Source organism: Opisthocomus hoazin, chromosome 10 (assembly GCF_030867145.1).
Source record: "Opisthocomus hoazin isolate bOpiHoa1 chromosome 10, bOpiHoa1.hap1, whole genome shotgun sequence".
NCBI classification, from domain to species: Eukaryota; Metazoa; Chordata; class Aves; order Opisthocomiformes; family Opisthocomidae; genus Opisthocomus; species Opisthocomus hoazin.
In genome coordinates this window covers 29,601,591-29,620,340 of record NC_134423.1, presented here as the reverse complement: position 1 = coordinate 29,620,340, position 18,750 = coordinate 29,601,591, and the positions used below count along the sequence as shown (strand labels likewise).

The following is an 18,750-nucleotide window of genomic DNA, read 5'->3' as shown; positions in this document are numbered from 1 at the left end:
AGGCTTGTTCATGCAGCTGTTACTGAAAGTTGCATTTTTGATAAAACAGTAAAAAGCAAGTAAACAAATCTACAACTCCATTTGATTTATGTATGTCCTTGTGAAATAATTTTCAGTGTAATGGAACTGCGCACAGCATATGATCTATCTGGTTCTATCCAGAATCACAAAACCTCCTTATACTCCCAAGCCATTCAAGTGGGCGAGTAAGAATCACAGAACCACAGAATGTTGGGGTTGGGAGGGACCTCTGTGGGTCACCCAGCCCAACCCTCCTGCCGAAGCAGGGTCACCCAGAGCAGGCTGCACAGCACCACATCCAGGCGGGTCTTGAATATCTCCAGAGAAGGAGACTCCACAACCTCCCTGGGCAGCCTGGGCCAGGGCTCCATCACCCTCAGAGGGAAGAAGTTCTTCCTCATGTTCAGACAGAACTTCCTCTGCTTCAGTTTGTGCCCGTTGTCCCTTGTCCTGTCGCTGGGCACCACTGAAAAGTCTGGCCCCATCCTTCTGACACCCACCCTTCAGACATTTATAAGCATTTATAAGGTCCCCTCGCAGCCTTCTCTTCTTCAGGCTAAAAAGAATATGAACTCTGCACTGGGCAATCAAGTTCACGTTTTGTTTGCTTTGATACAGTTTGCCCTTAGACGGTATTTAATACAGCTGGTGTTCCTGTTCGCTATGAGTAAGGCTGCAAGTCGCAGCTCCAGCCATCACTGGAGATGCAGCTGGGAGATAAGAGCCCAGTAACAGGTATCTGTTAAGTGACCTCAGCATTTTTCCGAGCATCCGCAACGGTCTACTTGTGCAGCGCCTGTTCACTCCATGGATACATGCAATACCCCTCCTGAATGAAGAAACCACGACAAGTGTTAGAAGACACCTAATATGGCCACACATTTCCAAAATTGGTCAGTCTAAGTAACTTGTGCTCAGGAGACCCAGAGTTTGGGTTGAGAAGACCTCCACCCTGCCAACGGTGACTTCTAACCCATCCTGGAACTGGACAGATGCTTTGGAGCACGAACACCGTGCCAGCAGCTCAGAGGAAGACTGAGTCCCCATCTCAGTCAAGGCAGTGAACGCAGCCGGGTGACACCACTGGCAAGAGGTTCAACTGAGAAGTAAATGTCCCTTATTCCGCAATGCCGGGCTGCGGGAGATGACTCCAACCAGCCTGGATTCATTCTTCAAGGGGAAGGCATCATGTCTGCCTGTACCCCCTCACAGCCTCTGCCTGAGGGCAAGGCGCCATGTTTCCCTGTACCCCCTCCTGGTCTCTACCTGAGGGGAAGGCACCATGTCCCACTGTACCCCCTCCTGGTCTCTGCCTGAGGGGAAGGCGCCATTTCCCCTCTCCGTACCCCCTCACAGTCCCTACCTGAGGAGAAAGCACCATGTCCCACTGTACCCCCTCCCAGTCTCTACCTGAGGGGAAGGCGCCATGTCTCCCCGTACCCCCTCCCGCTCTCTGCCTGAGGGGAAGGCGCCATTTCCCCTCTCCGCACCCCCCTCCCGCTCTCTGCCTGAGGGGAAGGCGCCATTTCCCCTCTCCCTGTACCCTCTTCCCGCTCTCTACCTGAGGTGAAGCCGCCATTCCCCCCGGCCTCCCCTCCTCGAGGGCCGCCCACAGCCCTGAGCCCAGCGGCGGGGCGGGGCCAGGCCGCGAGGCGGAAGGGCCGACGGCGCCGGGCCGCAGCTTCCCCCTCAGCGGAGCGGGCGGCCTCGGCAGCCCCCGCCGGGCATGCTCCCCCCCGGCCCCGGCCCCGGCGAGGCGGCCGGCCGCGTCAGGGAGGCGGCGGGGAGGGACCCGCTGGCCGCCGACCTGCGCTGCAGCCTCTTCGCCGCCGCGCTGCAGAGCTACAGGCGCGACTCGGCCCTCAGGCCCTTCCCGGGCCGCTACGCGGGCGCCGAGGCCAAGGACTTCGAGGGGCTGGTGAGTGCCGGTGCCCCGGCCCGGGGCCGTCTGGCCGGCCGGCCCGGGGCCAGGGAAGAGCCTTGCGAGGGGGCCGGAGCAGAGCGGGGTCCGGCCGGGGGAGAAGGCGAGGTTTCCCTCTGAGGCGAGGGCAGCGTGATTTAGAAATCAAGCAGAATTCATTCTTTATCCGGTCAGGGGATCCAGGTTTTAAAGCCCCTTTGGGATGCTGAGCGATAAACCCACGCTTGGAAACTCCCGAATCCCATCTGGTGTTGCAAAGAGCTTTCCCTGCGTGAGATTCACATTAATTTGGAAGGGTTTGTGTTTTACATGGCCTGAAGAACCCCTGTGTTTATCCCACTGTGACGAGTGGTTTGCTTTCAGGAGCTTGTTTGATTATTCTTATGTGTGCCTTACAGATATCCTTGGTAAATATAAATATTATATATATTTTTATATATATATATAGCTTCTCTGGTATTTGTTTTTAGGACAAGTGACAAACTTTCTCACAAACTGGGTACTGATGTTTATATCTCAGAACAGGAGCTGCTTTTCAGTTGACAGCCTACCAGGGTGAAACATGGTTTTGTTTTCACTAGAGGTCTCTGTTTAATCGTAATGAGGAGAAGGAGCCTGTGCTGAATGCCTGTATTCTCAGCTTGCAGATACCAGCGCTCTGCCAAGCCTGAAGGAACTGCTGCGGTCTGTTCCGAACACGGAGCAGAGGACCTGGGATTTGTTTAGTTGGATTTTATCATCAAAGGTCTTCGTGATACAAACTACTAAAAAGCAGGAGGTAAGCTTTGGATTCTTAAAGCCTTGGATTAGAATTTGTCTTTTAAGGCAACCTCGCCTTTCAGAGAGTATTTCCTCCTGCCAGAAGTTTGTTGGCTGTTGTGAGAGATTGACAGTTCAATGCAAATGCATTTTTTTTCTGTATATAGAAAGAGTTTGGTTTTGTTTTTTTTCAATAAAATTTTCAGGAGCACTGGTTGGAAGAAATAGTTGTCACTGTCAGTAGTTGATGATGGGCAGTGATTGTAGTTGGTTGTTCCCATTAACGTAGCACGTACCTGTACATTGTAGACCAAGAGAGTCCAGCTCAGGTGTCGTGTCGTGGAGCCAGGTCCTGCTTCTCACTGAGAAAGACAACTTTGTACTTCTGCATACTGCCCCAAAAATGGAAAGGTTGAGGGCTGCTGAGCTACAACAGGGATCGAAATAGTTGTAGAGATTAGTAGCAAGATGAAAACAACTTCTGTTTTCACTTTTTTTCCTCTTGCAAGATCAAGTAAGGAATCTGTCGTCTTAGTAGCTAAAGCAGAATTGTGATATCGTCCTTACGTCATCAATTAATTCATAATCACAATTCAGGGTGCTTTTTTGTGGAAAGAAGAATTAGGCTTTAGCTGTGCTAGCAAGAAACAGTCAGAATTGTCACTGTCCGCTTACTCCTTCTGAACTGTGACAGCGTTGAATTCTAACACAGAAAGCATAATCAGAATAGATAAAGCGATATGAAAGACTAAGGGACAGTAAGCAGAATTTCCAGTGAGTAATCTAACCCTGTAAACCAACGCTTCTGTTCCTTACTGGGTTTAAGTACGAGAAGATCCAGGAGCTCACAGGGATGTCTGGCGCTGCGGTTCCTGCTCCGGACTACCTCTTTGAGATCGTGTATTGTGACCAAATGAACACCAAGTTTGCCGAGACCAAGGGAGAGCGGGACCTCATCTATGCCTTCCACGGGAGCCGCCTCGAGAACTTCCATTCCATACTGCACAACGGCCTGCACTGCCATTTGAACAGGGTGAGGCTCCTGGTATCGGCACCGGTTTCTGTTGGTCACTTGCAGCTGGTGACACTTCCTAAATATAGGCCCAGATTCCTTTAAGGGTGTGAAATGTGCTGATGGTCTTAGACTGCTGTTTTCACTTCAGTGTAGGCCTTTGTGGATGGTCATGTTGGATTTTCTAGTGCAGCCTGAGGCTCAAAACTGGAGGCAAAACCCATTTCTCCAGTGTGATGAATTATGGCTGCCCTTCGCTTCTTTGTAAGGGAGTGTAATGCCTCTGAAAACGCTGGCCTGTCTGACAGCCTGCAGCTGGGAAGTGCGTGTGCACAGAGGAGGACGATAATGCAACACAGAAATTGTTCCCGAGAGATTTCTGCCTGGCCTCAAGTTTAAATCAAGTAAATTTGAGGTGGTACTTGCAGATGAAGCCTTTTTTAAATGGCCTGGTTAAGGGAGACATCTTGTAGGATTCCTATTTCAAAGGAAAAGCAGTCGGGACTCCTGTCTTTTTGTGCCACCTGTAAAGCAGCTTTGACACAGCAGCTGCTTAACCTTCCAGTCAACCTGGACTGTGTTTTTCCCCCCACGTTCTTTATGCGTAATGGCTTATCAAGGTACAGTGGACTTACTGGATTAATCATTTTAGCCAGTGTGGCAAATCCTGTGATTCAAAGTTATTAAAACATTTACATTTGAAAGGAATTCACAACTGAAAATTACTTCCCTCTTTTCTAGTAAAGCGTGGGTTTAAATGCCAGTAAAGCCTTGCCTTGTTTGTGGAGGTTGGATTGTTTGGCTGATGCCAGTCTCAGTAAATCAGTGAAATGCCTCTGACAGCAGTGCGGTCATGTTGATATGAAATACTTAGGCTGGCAAACGAAGTCCAAATCCGGGAAAGCATGAATCTGTCCACACCAAGGGCTGTGCCAAGCAGCTAATTTCAGGGATGGGAGAGGGCAGCTGCCCCACCCTGAGGAAGTTGTGCCAGGACAAAACCAGTGCATGGACCAGGCCCAACACGGGTCAGAAAAGCCTTTCCTAATTTACCTTCAGAAACAGAACTGCCAGTCTGTAAGTAAAGACCATTTGTGTGTTGCTTATAGTTGGCACTGCAGGATTTTAGGATGTATTTCTGCTCCGTTTCAGACGTCCCTGTTTGGGGAAGGTACCTATCTTACCAGTGACCTGAGCCTGGCTCTCCTTTATAGCCCTCACGGTCTTGGCTGGCAGCGAAGTGCGTTGGGCTCTGTCCTTAGCTGCGTTGCTGTTTGCGAGATCATCGACCACCCGGATGTAAAGTGCCAGGTGAAGAAGAAAGGCGAGTATCGCAGTAACAACCAGTGTAGTTCATTGCTTACTTTGCCCTTCTCGTATTTCAGCTTTGTGCACGTACGCTGCCCTCTGAACAGCACAGCCTGCGGTGTGTGGATACCCTTCAGCAGACACTGGCTGCAGACTCTTTTCTGCTTGACTCCTCAGCAAACGCACAACAGCCTCGTTGTCTGCGAAGCTTCTCTTAAAATAGTGTATTTAAGGGGTAGAAAATATTTTGATGGCATCACTTGTTTTTCTCAGTTTCAGTAGTATGATAAAATCACATTCTGTAATGCCTGCTCATTTCACCTGTGATGGTGGAACAGAAGCATCACAAATGTATCAGCAACGAGCTTGATTAGATGCCCAGGAAGCCTCTGCTCAGATTGGCCTTCTCCTGTGACTGCTTCCTGCTTGCAGGGCTCAGTCAGTCCTTCGCTGTTGCTTTTCTTCCCCTGTTAATGTGAGCAGCTCCTCGAGCACTGTGTGGGGCACCCGCCTCCTCATCACCCCGGTCTGGGCCATAATGCCATCCATACCAGGGATGGCTAGGAGTGGTATAGCCTCAAGCAAACTTTTCAGTCTATTCTTGGATGCTGAGGGATTCAGGGGAATACCCAAGGTCAGGTCTTTGGTGATCTCGTTCCCACTCTTGGGGGGGGTGGGTGGAGGGGTGGGTGTTGGTTGTTTGCTTTTTTGTGGTTGCTTGAAGTTGTGCCTCTTTTTTTGCTTTTCTGTTCCCCCAAAGACCTTTTCTCTTCCCATTCAGATTCAGAAGAAATAGACAGAAAAAGAGCAAGAGTGAAAAACAGTGAAGGGGGTGATGTACCACAGAAATACTTTGTTGTCACAAACAATCAGCTTTTACGAGTTAAATACTTGTTAGTGTATTCACAGAAACAGCACAGGAGGTAAGAGTTCAGCTATCCGGAGTGATGAGCATGCTGTAATGCCCAGATAAACACAGCTCATTTTTGAAAAACAACAGAAAACAAGCAAGACAGATAAGCTGCACTGCCAGAACTTGGTTTTAGCCTGATTCCTGTGGAAATAAGGCTTACGCTGTCACGTTGCCTCTGTCTCTTTGACACTCCCAGGCTCAGCTAAATTTGCATTTTCACCAGACCTGTGAGCACTTGGTATCTTTGAGAGCTCTAATAATCTGTCTGCGGCAGGACGCAAAGAGTGAAACCCTGACGGACGCAGCTCTGAAAACCAGGGCAGTTTTAACTCTGCCCTTACGTATCCCAAGTGGCAGCATTATCAGCCTGTGTGTAAGGGCCAGGCAGTTACAGCTCCAAACCACAGAGAAAGGTGTGAACGTGGGGAGAAAGGACAGGATTGTGCACGGAGACTTTGGGAAAAGGGGTGGGGGAAGCAGGCTTTGTTGGTTACAGGGATTGTGGAACAACTTGCTGGTTTTATTGCATTAGCTTAACCATTTTAAATAACAAAACCTAAGATACTCTTTGCCAAGGTATTCGTGCACCTCTGACAGAATTCCTGCACTTTTCCCTTTTCAGGCCGCCTAGTCAGTCTTCCTGGTTGTACACGCACCGTTTTGCCGTAATGATGCTGCTGTACCTGCTGCTGCTGGTAGTGATAGGGGCCAGCAACTCGCCAACCTTCGCCTACTACTGGCACAGAATGTTTGACTCGGAGAGATGAATTGCCCGAGATAATAAACTGTTATTTTCACCACGTGCCTTGATAACAGCCAGTCTGCAATGCACTGCATCTGTTCCAGAGCTCTGGAAGTAAAGGTGCCGGGAGCTTTCCAGTTCTGTCACCAGTATGTTATCCTCATGGCATCTTTCCGTTTATTCTTACTTCTGTGTTCCTGTGATTCCCGAGGACGTCCAGTACAGCTGAAAAGCATCAGGATAGTGCAGCTCAGCGTGAACCAATTGATAAGGGTCCATGGGGAAAAAGTTAGATAAAACTAATGAAAACTAAGCATGGGAAAGCTCAGGTGTAAAACTGTTCTCTGTCAAACTGAGGTGTGTTTGCACGAGTTGGAAAGGAGGATTTTTCTGTGTGCCAGGCAAAGCGGCCTGCAGGGAGTCTTACAATTTGTTTTCAAAACCTGAATTTAGCGATGCTTAGCACGTGTCAATGCGGATGGGATCACTTTTAAAACTAACTTTGCCTTTGGGCAAGATTTTTTTATGTATAAGCATAATGATTGTAAGAATTCAACAAGAAATAAAACAACCACCAAAATAGAAGAAGTTAAATGGTTCCTAATATGGTTTCTCCCCTCACTGTAAAACATCTGCAAGGTTTGTGCTCTCAGCCGTGCTCTGCCTTCTCCTCGGTTAGTGTGCAGATCAGACAAACTTGGGCCCTTCAGTGTCAATACTGAATGAGGATTATTCCTGTCAAACTGCCTTCCACTTGTATTTTCTGCACCAAGAAGGAGGGTGAAGGGGTTAACGCTGTCACCTGACAGGCTTTTTAGGGTCAGGGATGCCTGGGCTTTGGGATCTGGTTCAACATTTTTGCCTGCATTGAATCATTTTCAGCCTCCCTTTACGAACAAAGGGACTAACTAGCAGTAACATGCCAGCTATTTCCTGAAACACTTGTAAGAAATGGAGCAGAATGGCAGCAGAGCTGGTAGGGACGTGTTTTATGTTCTGTGAACACTTGTACTACAGGTAATTTAGTGGAGACTTCACTTAGGCCTCCTCGTGACAACGTCTGCACAACACTGCGTTTGTGAGATGGGATGTCCATGCCGAGTTCTCACAGGGAGGTAGAGTTTTCCGTGGTCAGAATTGCAGCAGTTAACACTGTTTGCGAAGGGCTTTGCCTTAGTACCAGTGTGTAAAACCTCAGTATATCTCAGATTCACCTTTTCTAATCGTAAAGAAGGACATTTTGGGGGTTTGTTTGAAAACACATAGACGTAGGCGCAGGTCAGTTGTGTGACAAAGAGGGCAACACTCTCCCCCTCCTGCCCAAGCCCTTGGCATTTGCTGTTGTAACAAAACAACCTGCAACTACCTGAAACAGAGAAAGGAGCAAAGGGCTGTCCTCTGATTAGTGACTGGGTGTGGGATAAAGCTGATGCAGAGCCCAGGGATTCTAGGCAAAGAAAAGCTAGAGATGTGGCACTGTTCAAGCTTGCAGTCGAGCCTTTAGTAGTAGACTTGATGACCGCAGATTCTCATTGCACAGTGAACCCTAACCACAAAAAAAAAAAAAAATCACATATTTCCAGCACATGAGCCTATGATTACTACCTTACTCATTAAATATTTCAAAGAAAATCTCTTCTTTCTCTGATGTTGCTCTGGTACCTAATTGCCAGAAATAATGACCTGGTAATCAGGTTTTCTAACTCAAGGCTGAGAACAAATTCATTTACAGCAACCCCTCTTCTTGGTGGATGGAGCTAGAAGCATTTATTCTAGTTAATTTTGCTGCCAGAACACATTTATTTATTCACCATACAGCTTGCAAAACATGAACATTATAATCCAATTCCCCATTGCCTTTTACAGCCCATTAATAATGCTCACTGCTACAGCACATTGCGCTGCCTCAGCCCAAGAAATGTACGTGCTAATTACGGTGTTGATTTGCAATCAAAATATACATAAACTAACGATTTATGGCACAACAGATTCAGCTACTTTATGGTAGCTCGTTCCTGAGTATTCCAATGCAGAAACTTGGGGTTTGAGACATGCATGGGGTTCCTGGGAATATTTGCCCATTTTTGGTCCACCTCAGGGCGTTCTATATGATGGGGTGCCGTATACGTGTCGGTTTAGGGCAGGTAACGTCCCAACCAGAAAAATCTGGAGGTATTTGCTGCTGTCTAAAGGGTACTGAGTTGTTAAAAGGCTTGCACGTCTGCAAAGGAAACATCTTTTGGAACAGATGGGCATCGGGGCCCTTTGGAAGAGGAGGAGGAGGAGGGTGGGCAGCCGTTGCGGGAGGGATGGCTCTTTGCTCTGCAGGGAAAGGCGCGGACGTGGGAGTCCGCGAGTCGGACAGAAGGAGGGGATGTGGAGGAACACACCAGGGTTTGAGGCTCGCTTCTTAGGGTGTCTTCGCCTAGGAGAGTTTCTGAAGAGTAAGCAGAAGGAATGAACGCGGAGCAGCTGTTCAGCACCAGCTCCTAATGTCTGTCTGGGCTTTGACGTGGCTTTAAGCCATCCAGCTGAGCTCTCTTCCCACGCGTGGGGCAACAGCACCCACATAGGGAGCTGGTTCCCAGGCTGGGCTTCTGCACCAGCTGCTCCAGGCTGCATCCCCAGAGCAAGAAGTATAGCGGGGGCTCTCACAGCAGATGCACTGCAATTAAATCAGCAGGCATCAAAGGGAAAAATCAGCTTTTCTCTGCTGTGAACAGTTTAAATAGACCCAGGAAAAAGAGGTGGCTGCAGGTAAGGGCTGAGTCCTGACAGACTTGCGTCGCATGCCCCTCGCAGGGCTCGTAGCCCCGTCCCTCATGCGCCCAGGGATGCCTCCTCGGTGCCTCAGCTCCGCGTCTGCGACGTGGGGTAATGCTGCCATTGAAGGCAATGGGAAAATAAATACATTTCAGGAGCTCAGAGCCTACCTTAGCAGCCCAGCCAAATCCTTAACACCCTACTCCCACGCTTGCTTTCTGTGCTCCCTGCTGATTTCAGCATGTGCTTCCCAACGTGGCGAGATGCGGTCAGCGGAATTAATGCGAGTATTGTGCTGAGTAACTAACAATATTATGAATTAACCCAAGGTTCGCGTTAACCTCTGAAGCCACTTGCGTGGCTCTTTGAACACGCACGGTACTATAAAAATGCTAATGGGGAACGAATCAGAATTTCCTCCCAAACAAAGGACCTCTGCGTCTGAAACAGGCAGCCCAGGGTGAGGTCAAGGAGTTGTAAAATATAGAGCTACCTGTGCTGATTAATATGCTGGTTACATTACTGTGGCTAGCATTAAGGGACTGTTACTGAGTCAGACAAATCTGATCCTGCTGTGACTGTGAGGAGGAGCGTGGCAGCTGGTGTTTCCTGGAGGAAACGGACAGATTTTTGGGGAAGTGGGAGAATTTTCCTCCCATAAGGGGAAACAGATAATAAATATAAATAAGTATTTTTAATACGTACATAATATATATATATATGGAGAGATCTCAGGAACCAGCTGATGAGCAGGGCGGGTGCTGTCGGAGACCAAGACTGAGGCAACATGGGGAGAGAGGGAACCACAGCAGAAAGCAGGACGGCCCCTGGGGCGAGGAGGAGCGAGGGTCTGGGTTTTGCACTCCTGGTGAGCAACACAAGAGTCTTTTGCTCTCGAAAGTACAAATGGATTTAAGAAATGCAGAATCAGAAATGCGGGGATGTTCAAACGAGGCCTGGGCAGGACCCAGACCCGAGATGATGCCCAGTGACCGGGACAAGGGCTGCCCTGGCTCTCCCAGTGTGGTGCTGCCCAACTGCTCGGCCCCCCTGCCCACACACATGGAGTGCACAGCTTGGCAGCACGCTCTGCTGGTGACATTTTCCTTCTATCACAAAAGCTGTCTCTCTGGGCATCTTGCCCACGCTCTGGGCTTCCCAAAATGCCAGCCTTGAGCAGCAGCGACGGGAAGGAAGGTATCAAGAGGTGGGCAGAAGGAGCAGCACCGGAGTGCCTACAAGCATCCCGATGGACACACCGTGCTTCCCCCAAGGACCAAGGTACATGTCCTCACCAGCATCCCAATTATCCTACTCTTCATCTAAAGCCAAAGCTTTTTCTGCGCTCCACCATACCCATGGGGTGTAAAGGTGGTGGGTCCATCCCACAAGGGAAAACACTCTCCTCGCTCCTCAGAGGAGTTCTCCAAGCTCTCCTGCTGCTGTGCAAGGGAGGACAAGAGGCCTTAGGTGTGTGAGCAACGCTGGACCTGTTCTCTCCCATTCAGCCGAAAGCAGATGAAGAATGTTTTCAGGAGACCAGTAACACTTTCCTGCTTATTTGAGGCTTGCCAGAAAAACCAACACACCATCAAGGTCTGCCTCCCGTTAGCGATCATCAGTCATATGAACAGAGAGACCAAATGAGTTTCTGATGAATAAATTAGCTTCCCCTACCGCAAGCCATTCCCATCACCTTATAAGAAACTCTTTTGCACTGGTCTAGCCAAGCCAGCCTGGCAGCAGCGAGCCCCACTCCCATTAGTATTGAGTAATTAACCTTGAGGAGAACGAGGCCAGGAAAACCAAACTGTGATTACGCATCTCATTGCGGTTTGGATGCTTCCTAAAGGGCTCACACTAATCCCCACCAGTCAGCCTGGGCTCCTGCAGCTCTAATTGAATTTTTTTCTCCTTGGGCAGCATGTTTAGCATAAATGATACTTTGCATAGGGACAGGCAAGTGCTCAGCACCCATCACAGCTCAGCATCACCCTGAGCACCGCGGCTTCCTATGTCCTCATCACCCAGCCTCAGCAAACCTGCAAACACCACTTGCCACCTCTCCAGTTTTAATAATTTGTTAGCTGGGTCACTGGGAGGCTGATGGGGATCCATCCCCTCTTGGAGACAGGGTTGAGCAGACCCCCTCGGTGCCCAAAGCAGATTTACTTTACTGGGGGAAAAATCTCCCAGCTCCCCTACACATGCGACCACAGCAAGCCAAGAGTTGTTTTTAAAACAAAGCTCTCTGACTCTAATTAAATCCAGATGCTCATTGAATGCTGTAGTAGCCACAAAAATGCCCAGAGAATTGCCTCCTGCCAAGTCCAGAGCTCCTGAGCTGCCCAAAGATTTCGCAAAACCAAAAAAATCCCACCCCACCTGTCTCAAAACCGAACTTCTCTTCAAGAGCAAAAAATGCTTCTAACAACAACCAGCAGAGAACAAACAAAGAAATAATCCACTATTTCTAATCACACAGAAAGGAATAACACAGTTGAACAAATGCATCTCTTCAACCAACACCCAGAGAAGAGGCTTCCACCTTCACAAGCCACTTCTGGCACATTAGTTAAAAGCAAAAAATCCATTTTACTCACCAGAGCTCAGCCAACTCCCTCCAGCAGCCTCCCTTACCCTCACAGTGCAGCCAAGGACCATCAGCACCCACCTGGCACCCATAAGTGGTGATGGGCCCCTCCACCCACAGCTGCTTCCCATCACCTTCCTCATTAGGACATCCCAGGTTTCACCTGTGGGGTGGCTGCACCCACCCTGCTTGGCGCAGAGAGGAGGTGCTGGTGTTGGGCCAAGCCATTAAGGTAATGAATCATAGAATCGTTTAGGTTGGAGGAGCCCTTCGAGATCATCGAGTCCAACCATTACGTTAACTGACATTAACACTGTCAGTTCCACCACTAAACCATGTCCCTAAGCACCACATCTATACGTCTTTTAAATACCTCCAGGGATGGTGCCTCAAACACTTCCCTGGTAAAGAAAATGCGTGTAAATCAGAGAAGGGAAAACAAAGAGGAGACAACGTGGGGTTTGCTCCCATCAGCCGGTGGCAGCTGCTGGGGACAGCCCAGTGCACGGTCTGAGACCTGCCAGCTCGTGCCCTGGAGAGGGACTGGGGACAGAGACAGTCAAGACAGTGAAGAGGGGCTGGTCTGTGTCACCCTTTGGTTACCCCAAATACTCTCTTTCCCCGTCAACCCTGTGTCCCAGAGAGCTACTAGTTAAGGATGTGCTCCTACCACCCCTGCACACCAGAACAAGGCAGCAGGGACTGTTTTCCCTTCTGGCTGTCTCCAAAAGGGAGAAGAAACCCCATCCCATCCCATCCCATCCCATCCCATCCCATCCCATCGCATCTTATCCCATCTCACTGTGGTTCTTCGTACCCCTCTTGCCTGAGCCCCTCCATCCCCACAGCCCCTTCTCCCTCCCCACCATGTCCAGGGGAAGTAATGGCCCTGCATTAGTCCCTCCCCAAAGATTTCAGTCCTTCCCAGGGCTTCACACAGAGCCGTGGGATAACCAGGCAGGCTCTGAGCCAGGAGATCGAAAATTTTCAGAGAGCTTTTCCTACAATGGGTGGAGAAAACAGAGTAAAAGCTTGTGGCTGCATCTTTGCAGCCTCTCAGGGTGACACCACATAGCACTGTGCATCTGTGCAGCTCTTGCATGTTGGGGTGGGTGCAAAGGGCACTTACAGATTGGCCACCCTGGGAGACGTGGCCCTGGACCATGGACAAGCCAGCACGTCTTCTCCCTGAGGTCGATGCTAGAAGTGTGGCAGGTGCTCGATCCCATAATCAGGGCTAGAGCATCTGTAGGGTACAAAAAGGAAGGTTTTCTAGCTGTCACGGGGCTTCCAGAATATGGAGGAATGACCATAAATACTGCTCTATGTTTTTCACCCTGAGTACAGGCAGGAGACACTTTTCCGGTTTGTGGCCAGAGACCCTCACCCACCAAAGCCGGGTGGCAAACCTCCTTAGGACAGTCTCCAGAATGCTCCTGTGGGACAAAGCAGCCCCCAAAGCTATGCTTCCCATCTCCTTTTGCGTACGTCTCTTCAACAGACCGTGTTGACAGTTGTCCCATTGGAGCCCCCTGATGCCACCCCACCATTTACAGCACCGTCCTTGATGTTCTTCTCTGAGACTGAGACAGGTTTGTGTCTCTCGTGCCTGGTAATGGCTGTTTCAATGCCCCTGAGACACAACTGCACGTCCTCCCGAAAGGAGGGTGTGTACAGCCCATAAATGACAGGGTCAGTGCAGGTGTGCAGCAAGCCAAAGAGAAAGAAGCTGTGGTTGACATACTCTGGCATCTTCTGGATCATGGCTGGCTGGAACCAGTACCACAAGCCCAGGAGGTAGTACGGGGTCCAGCAGATGATGAAGGTGGCAACAATCACTATGGTCATCTTGAGAGTCTTCATGCGTGCCTTGGAGATGTGGTCATTTTGATTTCTTATCAAACCTGCCAGGGAGAGTCAAAAGGATAGCTGGAGATGGGAGAAAACCAGGAGAACACAACCATCCATGACTGTGCTTCTGCCAGAGAGGGGAGACCATCTCATGGACTGGTCCATGGCCCATAGGAAGCAGAAGACAACAAGGAGGGAGGGGGGCCAAGAAGTTTGTGTAAAACCCCTTAGTTGGGTTACCCTTCAAAGGGTGTGGGGGACAGACCCAACAACGCTCCAGGCTGGAGCAGGTTCAGTTGTGGAGTCGTGGTGGACATTAAAGGGCTGGAACCTGCTCACCTTTATTGATCTTTAGCTGCTTACTGATCTCCCAAATGATCCGGATGTAGCAAACGATCATGACACTCAGGGGGGTGATGTAGAGGGTGGTGAAGGTGAACATGTTGTAGACAGTTTCCTCCCAGTGGGCTCGGAAGCTCCCGTGAGTAACGCACTGGGTGAAGTTCACTCCCGGGACCGTGTGCAGGTGGAAGAGGAAAAGCTGAAATGGAGAACCAAGAAATAACTCAGAGAGGCTTTGGAACAGGGCACTAAGTCCTGCAGATGCTGCTGGCTGTGCACGGAGAGCACCTCTCTGCCGCTGTCGGGCTGGGACGGGCGCTCTGGGCACATCAAGGCTGTAGCCAGGATGGATGCGATCTGACAGCTCTGAAATCCCACTTTCTGGCCATACCAAATGTTATTTTGATCAGGAACTGCTCAGGTTTTTCTTGGTCTGCTCCAACATGTTTTGCAGTGGTGCAGCGATGCATTTTTAGAAGAGAACCACGTGCATGAGGAATAAAGAACAGCCGACACAGTTTTTTCCCAGCCCTTAGTGTAACCCCCTGATGGTGTTGCAATGAACGGGTGCTAGAAGGAAGGTGCAAAGCAGCACCGAGCACCCAGCGCAGCAACCACACCGCTACGCTCAGGAAAGCCAAGCTGGTGGTAGTGAAGCCCATGGATTGAGATGGACTTGTGGGGGCTGCCGGCATGGGGAAGCCCTTCTCCAGAAACAGCCCAGCCTGGGAAAACACCATGGGGAGAAGACCAAGCCCTACCTGGGGCGAAGCCAGGAGCACGCTGCCGGCCCAGGCGGTGCGGAGCAGCAGCCCATTGCGGCGGCGAGCGCGGGAGAAGGGGTGGAGGATGGCTGCGTGCCGGTCCAGGCTGATGACCACCAGCACCAGGGCAGCCGCGTACATGGCGAAGAGCTTCAGGAAGTTGAGGAGCCTGCAGGAGATGTCCCCTCCGTACCACTGCACCGTCACGTTCCACGCCGCATCCAACGGCATCACCGCCACCGTCACCAGCAGGTCGGCCAGCGCCAGGCTGACGATCAGCGGCTGCACGTGGGATTTCCTCCTCTTCCTCAGCAGGCTACCGAGCACTGCCGCGTTGCTGCCCGCCGCCAGCAAGAAGAAGATGGCTGTGACGATCACACGGACCCTCGCCGCTTGCGTGAACCGGGGCTCGACCCAGTGCTCGGGGCAGCCAGAAGCTGAGATGTTGGTGTCCCCCTCCATGGCCGGGCAGTGGGGAGATGCGGGGAGCTGCTCGTTACTCATCCCCTGCTGAAACGCAAGCGGCAAAGTGAACCCCCTCTTAGGGGCTGTGCTGTGTTCTTCAGCTTCAAGGCAAGGAGAAACAGGGAGATGGTGGGATCTGCACTGGAGGCACCAGCAGCAACCTGCCAGTCCCAGCCTGTCCCTGCCTGTCCCCTCTGCGTTGCCCGTTGTGCCAAGCTGCCGCACCTCCCGGTCGTGATGGCACTGCCCGGCTGCCCTCCTTGGCTCACCCCCTGCCGTAGCTATAGCAATCGCTCGCCCAGCTGTATATTTTTAGCTCTTTGTGAGGCAACTGAGCAGCTGGGAAGCGGGAGAGGTGGCTGGAACCATGGGACAAGGTGCTGCTCACCAGCACCCGGCTGGGAGGGGGTCGTGCCAGAGCAGGCTGAGCCCATGGTGAGGCAGCCGCGCTCGGTTCAAGGACTCATCCTTCCAAAAGGGTTTTGCAAGCAGGGCTCAGCTCTTTAAAAAACCCCACAGCACTTTCCATGTCTGTGTTAAACCTTCATGATCCACCTCCATCTCCAGCGTCTGATCCACAGCCGCTGGTGGGAGCACCCTGGGGTGGCCAGGAGGGGAGAAGGGGGGTCCCACGCTGCCCGGGGACTGACGGCGGCTCTTGGGAGAGGATTGTGGTGACATCTAGGAGCCTGGACCTTCCCAGGACCTGGGCAGCACCAGCTCGACACCTCCATCCCTTTGCCTTTGGGAGGTGAAGCAGGAGGATGAGGGGGAGGAGGCAGAAACACACCCACACGGGGGGTGGCTGGGGGTGACGAGCAGCGTGGTGCTCCTCCACAGCTTGATTTAATTGCCCAGTTCCCCTGAGCACAACCAGCCTGGGGACAACTCACATTTCAAGGGCAAATACTTCCAACTCGCAGGGCTGTGAGCTGTGAACAGTCCCAGCTGAGCACAGGGGGGGTCTCTCAACCTTTCAAGCACCTTCTTCGTTTGCCGATACCAAAATAAAGCATTCCCTGCCTTTGCACCAATAACACGAGCAGCAGAGATCAAATTGGTCCCCCCAGCTCTGCGGGGCGGCGACGCCGACCCCTTGCAGCAAGCCGCCCTCCTCCAGCCCCACCACCCACACCCCCTGTGCCCCCGAGAGTCAGCCCCTTCACCGCCTCCATCCCCCTCCCTCCCCGGAGACCAACCCAACAAGCAAGCAGTGAAAAGAAAAAGCGGTTAAAAAGTACCGAGAAACGAGGCGAAACCCACATCCAGGTCTGGATGAGTCCCAGCTGACGGGAATGGACCTGGCAGACGCACGCCCTGACGCCGAGAGCTGCTCCTTGCCTTTCCCCACGGGTCTCTCACCGCCGCGGTGCCAAGTCAGGATGCCGCAGCGTGTTTTTGCATCACATCCCAGCCACAGACCCCTCGGAGCAGCAATATTTCCCCTCGCCGGCGGCCGAGCCGGGAGCTACGCTGTTTTTAGCTCAGGAGGATGCAGGCATCTGGAGAAGGCAATGCTGATGCAGACATCCCCTGCGCCGGCTCCGTGCGGAGAAGCAGGAGCGGGGCACGCGGAGGTGGGCACCCACGGGCAGCCTGGCTCAGGCAGCTGCCGGTGTTTCACCCCTGGGCAGGGGTGCCAGCCTTGCAGGCTTAACGAGCTGTCTGATTTCAGGCTTAATGAGCAGGCAGCGAGGACGATGACAAAGCCACCGTGTTGCAAGGAACAGCCAAAATTCAAGATGTTGTGGCCAAATGTGGCCCCATTGGGGATAAGTGCCAACACTCCCTGCATCAGTTTTCTATAAATACAGGAAAATGAGTTAATTATCCCTGGAGTTGGTGATGAACGTCCCGTTGCTCAGACAACCGGGAGACTCACACACACACACACACGCCCCAGGGATGCTCCTGGGCCACGCAGGTCCGTGGGAGCATCTCGGATGAACACAGGTACGTGCCTGGACTGGAAATGCCCTAAGGAGGGAATTGATAAGGAGAAACTTGGGTCATTTTGCCATTTTAATGAATACACTTTTTTTTTTTCCCTGCACTCTATCAGTTCCCACCTTCTTCTTTTTGCATTTCTTTCAGCGTAACACAGCAAGAGCTCAGTGCGAAACCCTGGGAGGGACAAAGAGCTCAGAAGGGCTTAAAAAACACGAAGTGCAATGCAAGGGCAGGGAGGGAAACCCAGGACACCCTGCTCCTCCGGCCAGCAGAAGTGACAGGGCTGCGGGGATGACAGAGGGCCAGCCCCTCGCCCCACTGGGGCCAGCGCCGGCAAACACGCTCCCAGGGGCATCACGGGGACTTTAATTACGTGCAAACAGACCTTCACGTCTCCCGGTTTATCAAATTAAGAAGTACGCAGCGTACAGAGGAACCGCAGGTCCCAGGCTGGTGGCAGTGGCTCTGCCTTGGTTCCCGGAGAGGAGGAGGGAGGTTCCCTGTCTGGGATAGATTTTCTGTCATTAAACCTATTCCCACTTATTTTGGGGAGGAAAAGCCAGAGCTCTAAGGCGCAGAGGGGGGAGCTGCACCGTCTTTGATGCTGCTCTGCTTGCAGGAGTGCTCCTGGCTACAGCAAAAAAGGAGGATTTTTTCCGCCCCTTTGCAGGTTGAAGAGTCAAATTGCATGGCAGAGAGACCGGATCCCGAGACCCAAGAGATGCTGCAGCCGCTGGACCGCATCAGCGCTTGAGGCATCCCTGTCCATCAGCGTCCCCTAAACCCCCCATCGCTTCTGCATTTCGCCACTGAAAGGGACCGGGCTGGGAACTCTGCTCGGAGCCGCAGAGGGCAATCTATGCTTTAAAAGTGCTTTACATCTGAGAGGAAAGAGAAAAGCAGACCCAGCCCCGGCAGTGCGGGAGGGCAGGCACCCAGCGGGCACCCCCACCATGCACGGGGGGACCGTCCCCATCACCTCCTTACCTAGCCAAGGCATCGCCCACCAGCGCTGCTGGAACGAGCCTGGTCCCTGCGGGAAAACGAAACACAGAAACCACACAGAAGTTGGGTGGAAGCCCGTTTATCACAGCAGCCGCCTCCTGCTTGTGCTAGACTCCTGCTTAAAGCCGAAATTTATTCGGCCCCACATGCTCATCCTTATGTTTCCTTTCATTTAGCTCTTTGCACCTGCATGAAAGCAATTAAATAGCGAGTCAGGAATGTATTCCCTGTTTGTCCTCCTTGCTGGCTGGCTGCCTTTTTGTCTAGAAATGTCCTCTCCGTCCCGGACTGTATGATGTAAGAGAGGGACAGGATTTTTCTTCGGAACCGTCAGCCTTGCT

At 51.6% G+C, this 18,750-nt stretch overlaps 2 protein-coding genes across 4 annotated transcripts; one reads left to right on the top strand and one right to left on the bottom strand.

The window, feature by feature from the left end:
* The first annotated feature begins 1,744 nt into the window (after window positions 1-1,744).
* Window positions 1,745-7,285, top strand: PARP16 (poly(ADP-ribose) polymerase family member 16). Of its 2 annotated transcripts, none has more exons than XM_075431996.1 (6): window positions 1,745-1,939; window positions 2,583-2,720; window positions 3,528-3,734; window positions 4,866-5,037; window positions 5,803-5,944; window positions 6,557-7,285. In XM_075431996.1, the coding sequence occupies exons 1-6, from the start codon at window positions 1,748-1,750 to the stop codon at window positions 6,699-6,701; spliced, it is 996 nt and encodes a 331-aa protein (XP_075288111.1). In that variant the 5' UTR covers window positions 1,745-1,747; the 3' UTR covers window positions 6,702-7,285. The 2 variants fall into 2 exon arrangements, with proteins under 2 accessions (XP_075288111.1, XP_075288110.1); XM_075431995.1 differs by having other exon boundaries at window positions 5,782-5,944.
* Window positions 7,286-12,944: 5,659 nt separating this feature from the next.
* On the bottom strand, window positions 12,945-16,977 carry LOC104339302 (gonadotropin-releasing hormone II receptor). Of its 2 annotated transcripts, none has more exons than XM_075431855.1 (4): window positions 16,696-16,977; window positions 14,987-15,499; window positions 14,223-14,424; window positions 12,945-13,936 (listed from the first exon to the last, which is right to left on the bottom strand). In XM_075431855.1, exons 1-4 carry the CDS (start codon window positions 16,717-16,719, stop codon window positions 13,527-13,529), a joined length of 1,149 nt encoding a protein of 382 aa, XP_075287970.1. In that variant the 5' UTR covers window positions 16,720-16,977; the 3' UTR covers window positions 12,945-13,526. The 2 variants fall into 2 exon arrangements, with proteins under 2 accessions (XP_075287970.1, XP_075287971.1); XM_075431856.1 differs by having other exon boundaries at window positions 14,987-15,496.
* Window positions 16,978-18,750: the final 1,773 nt, after the last annotated feature.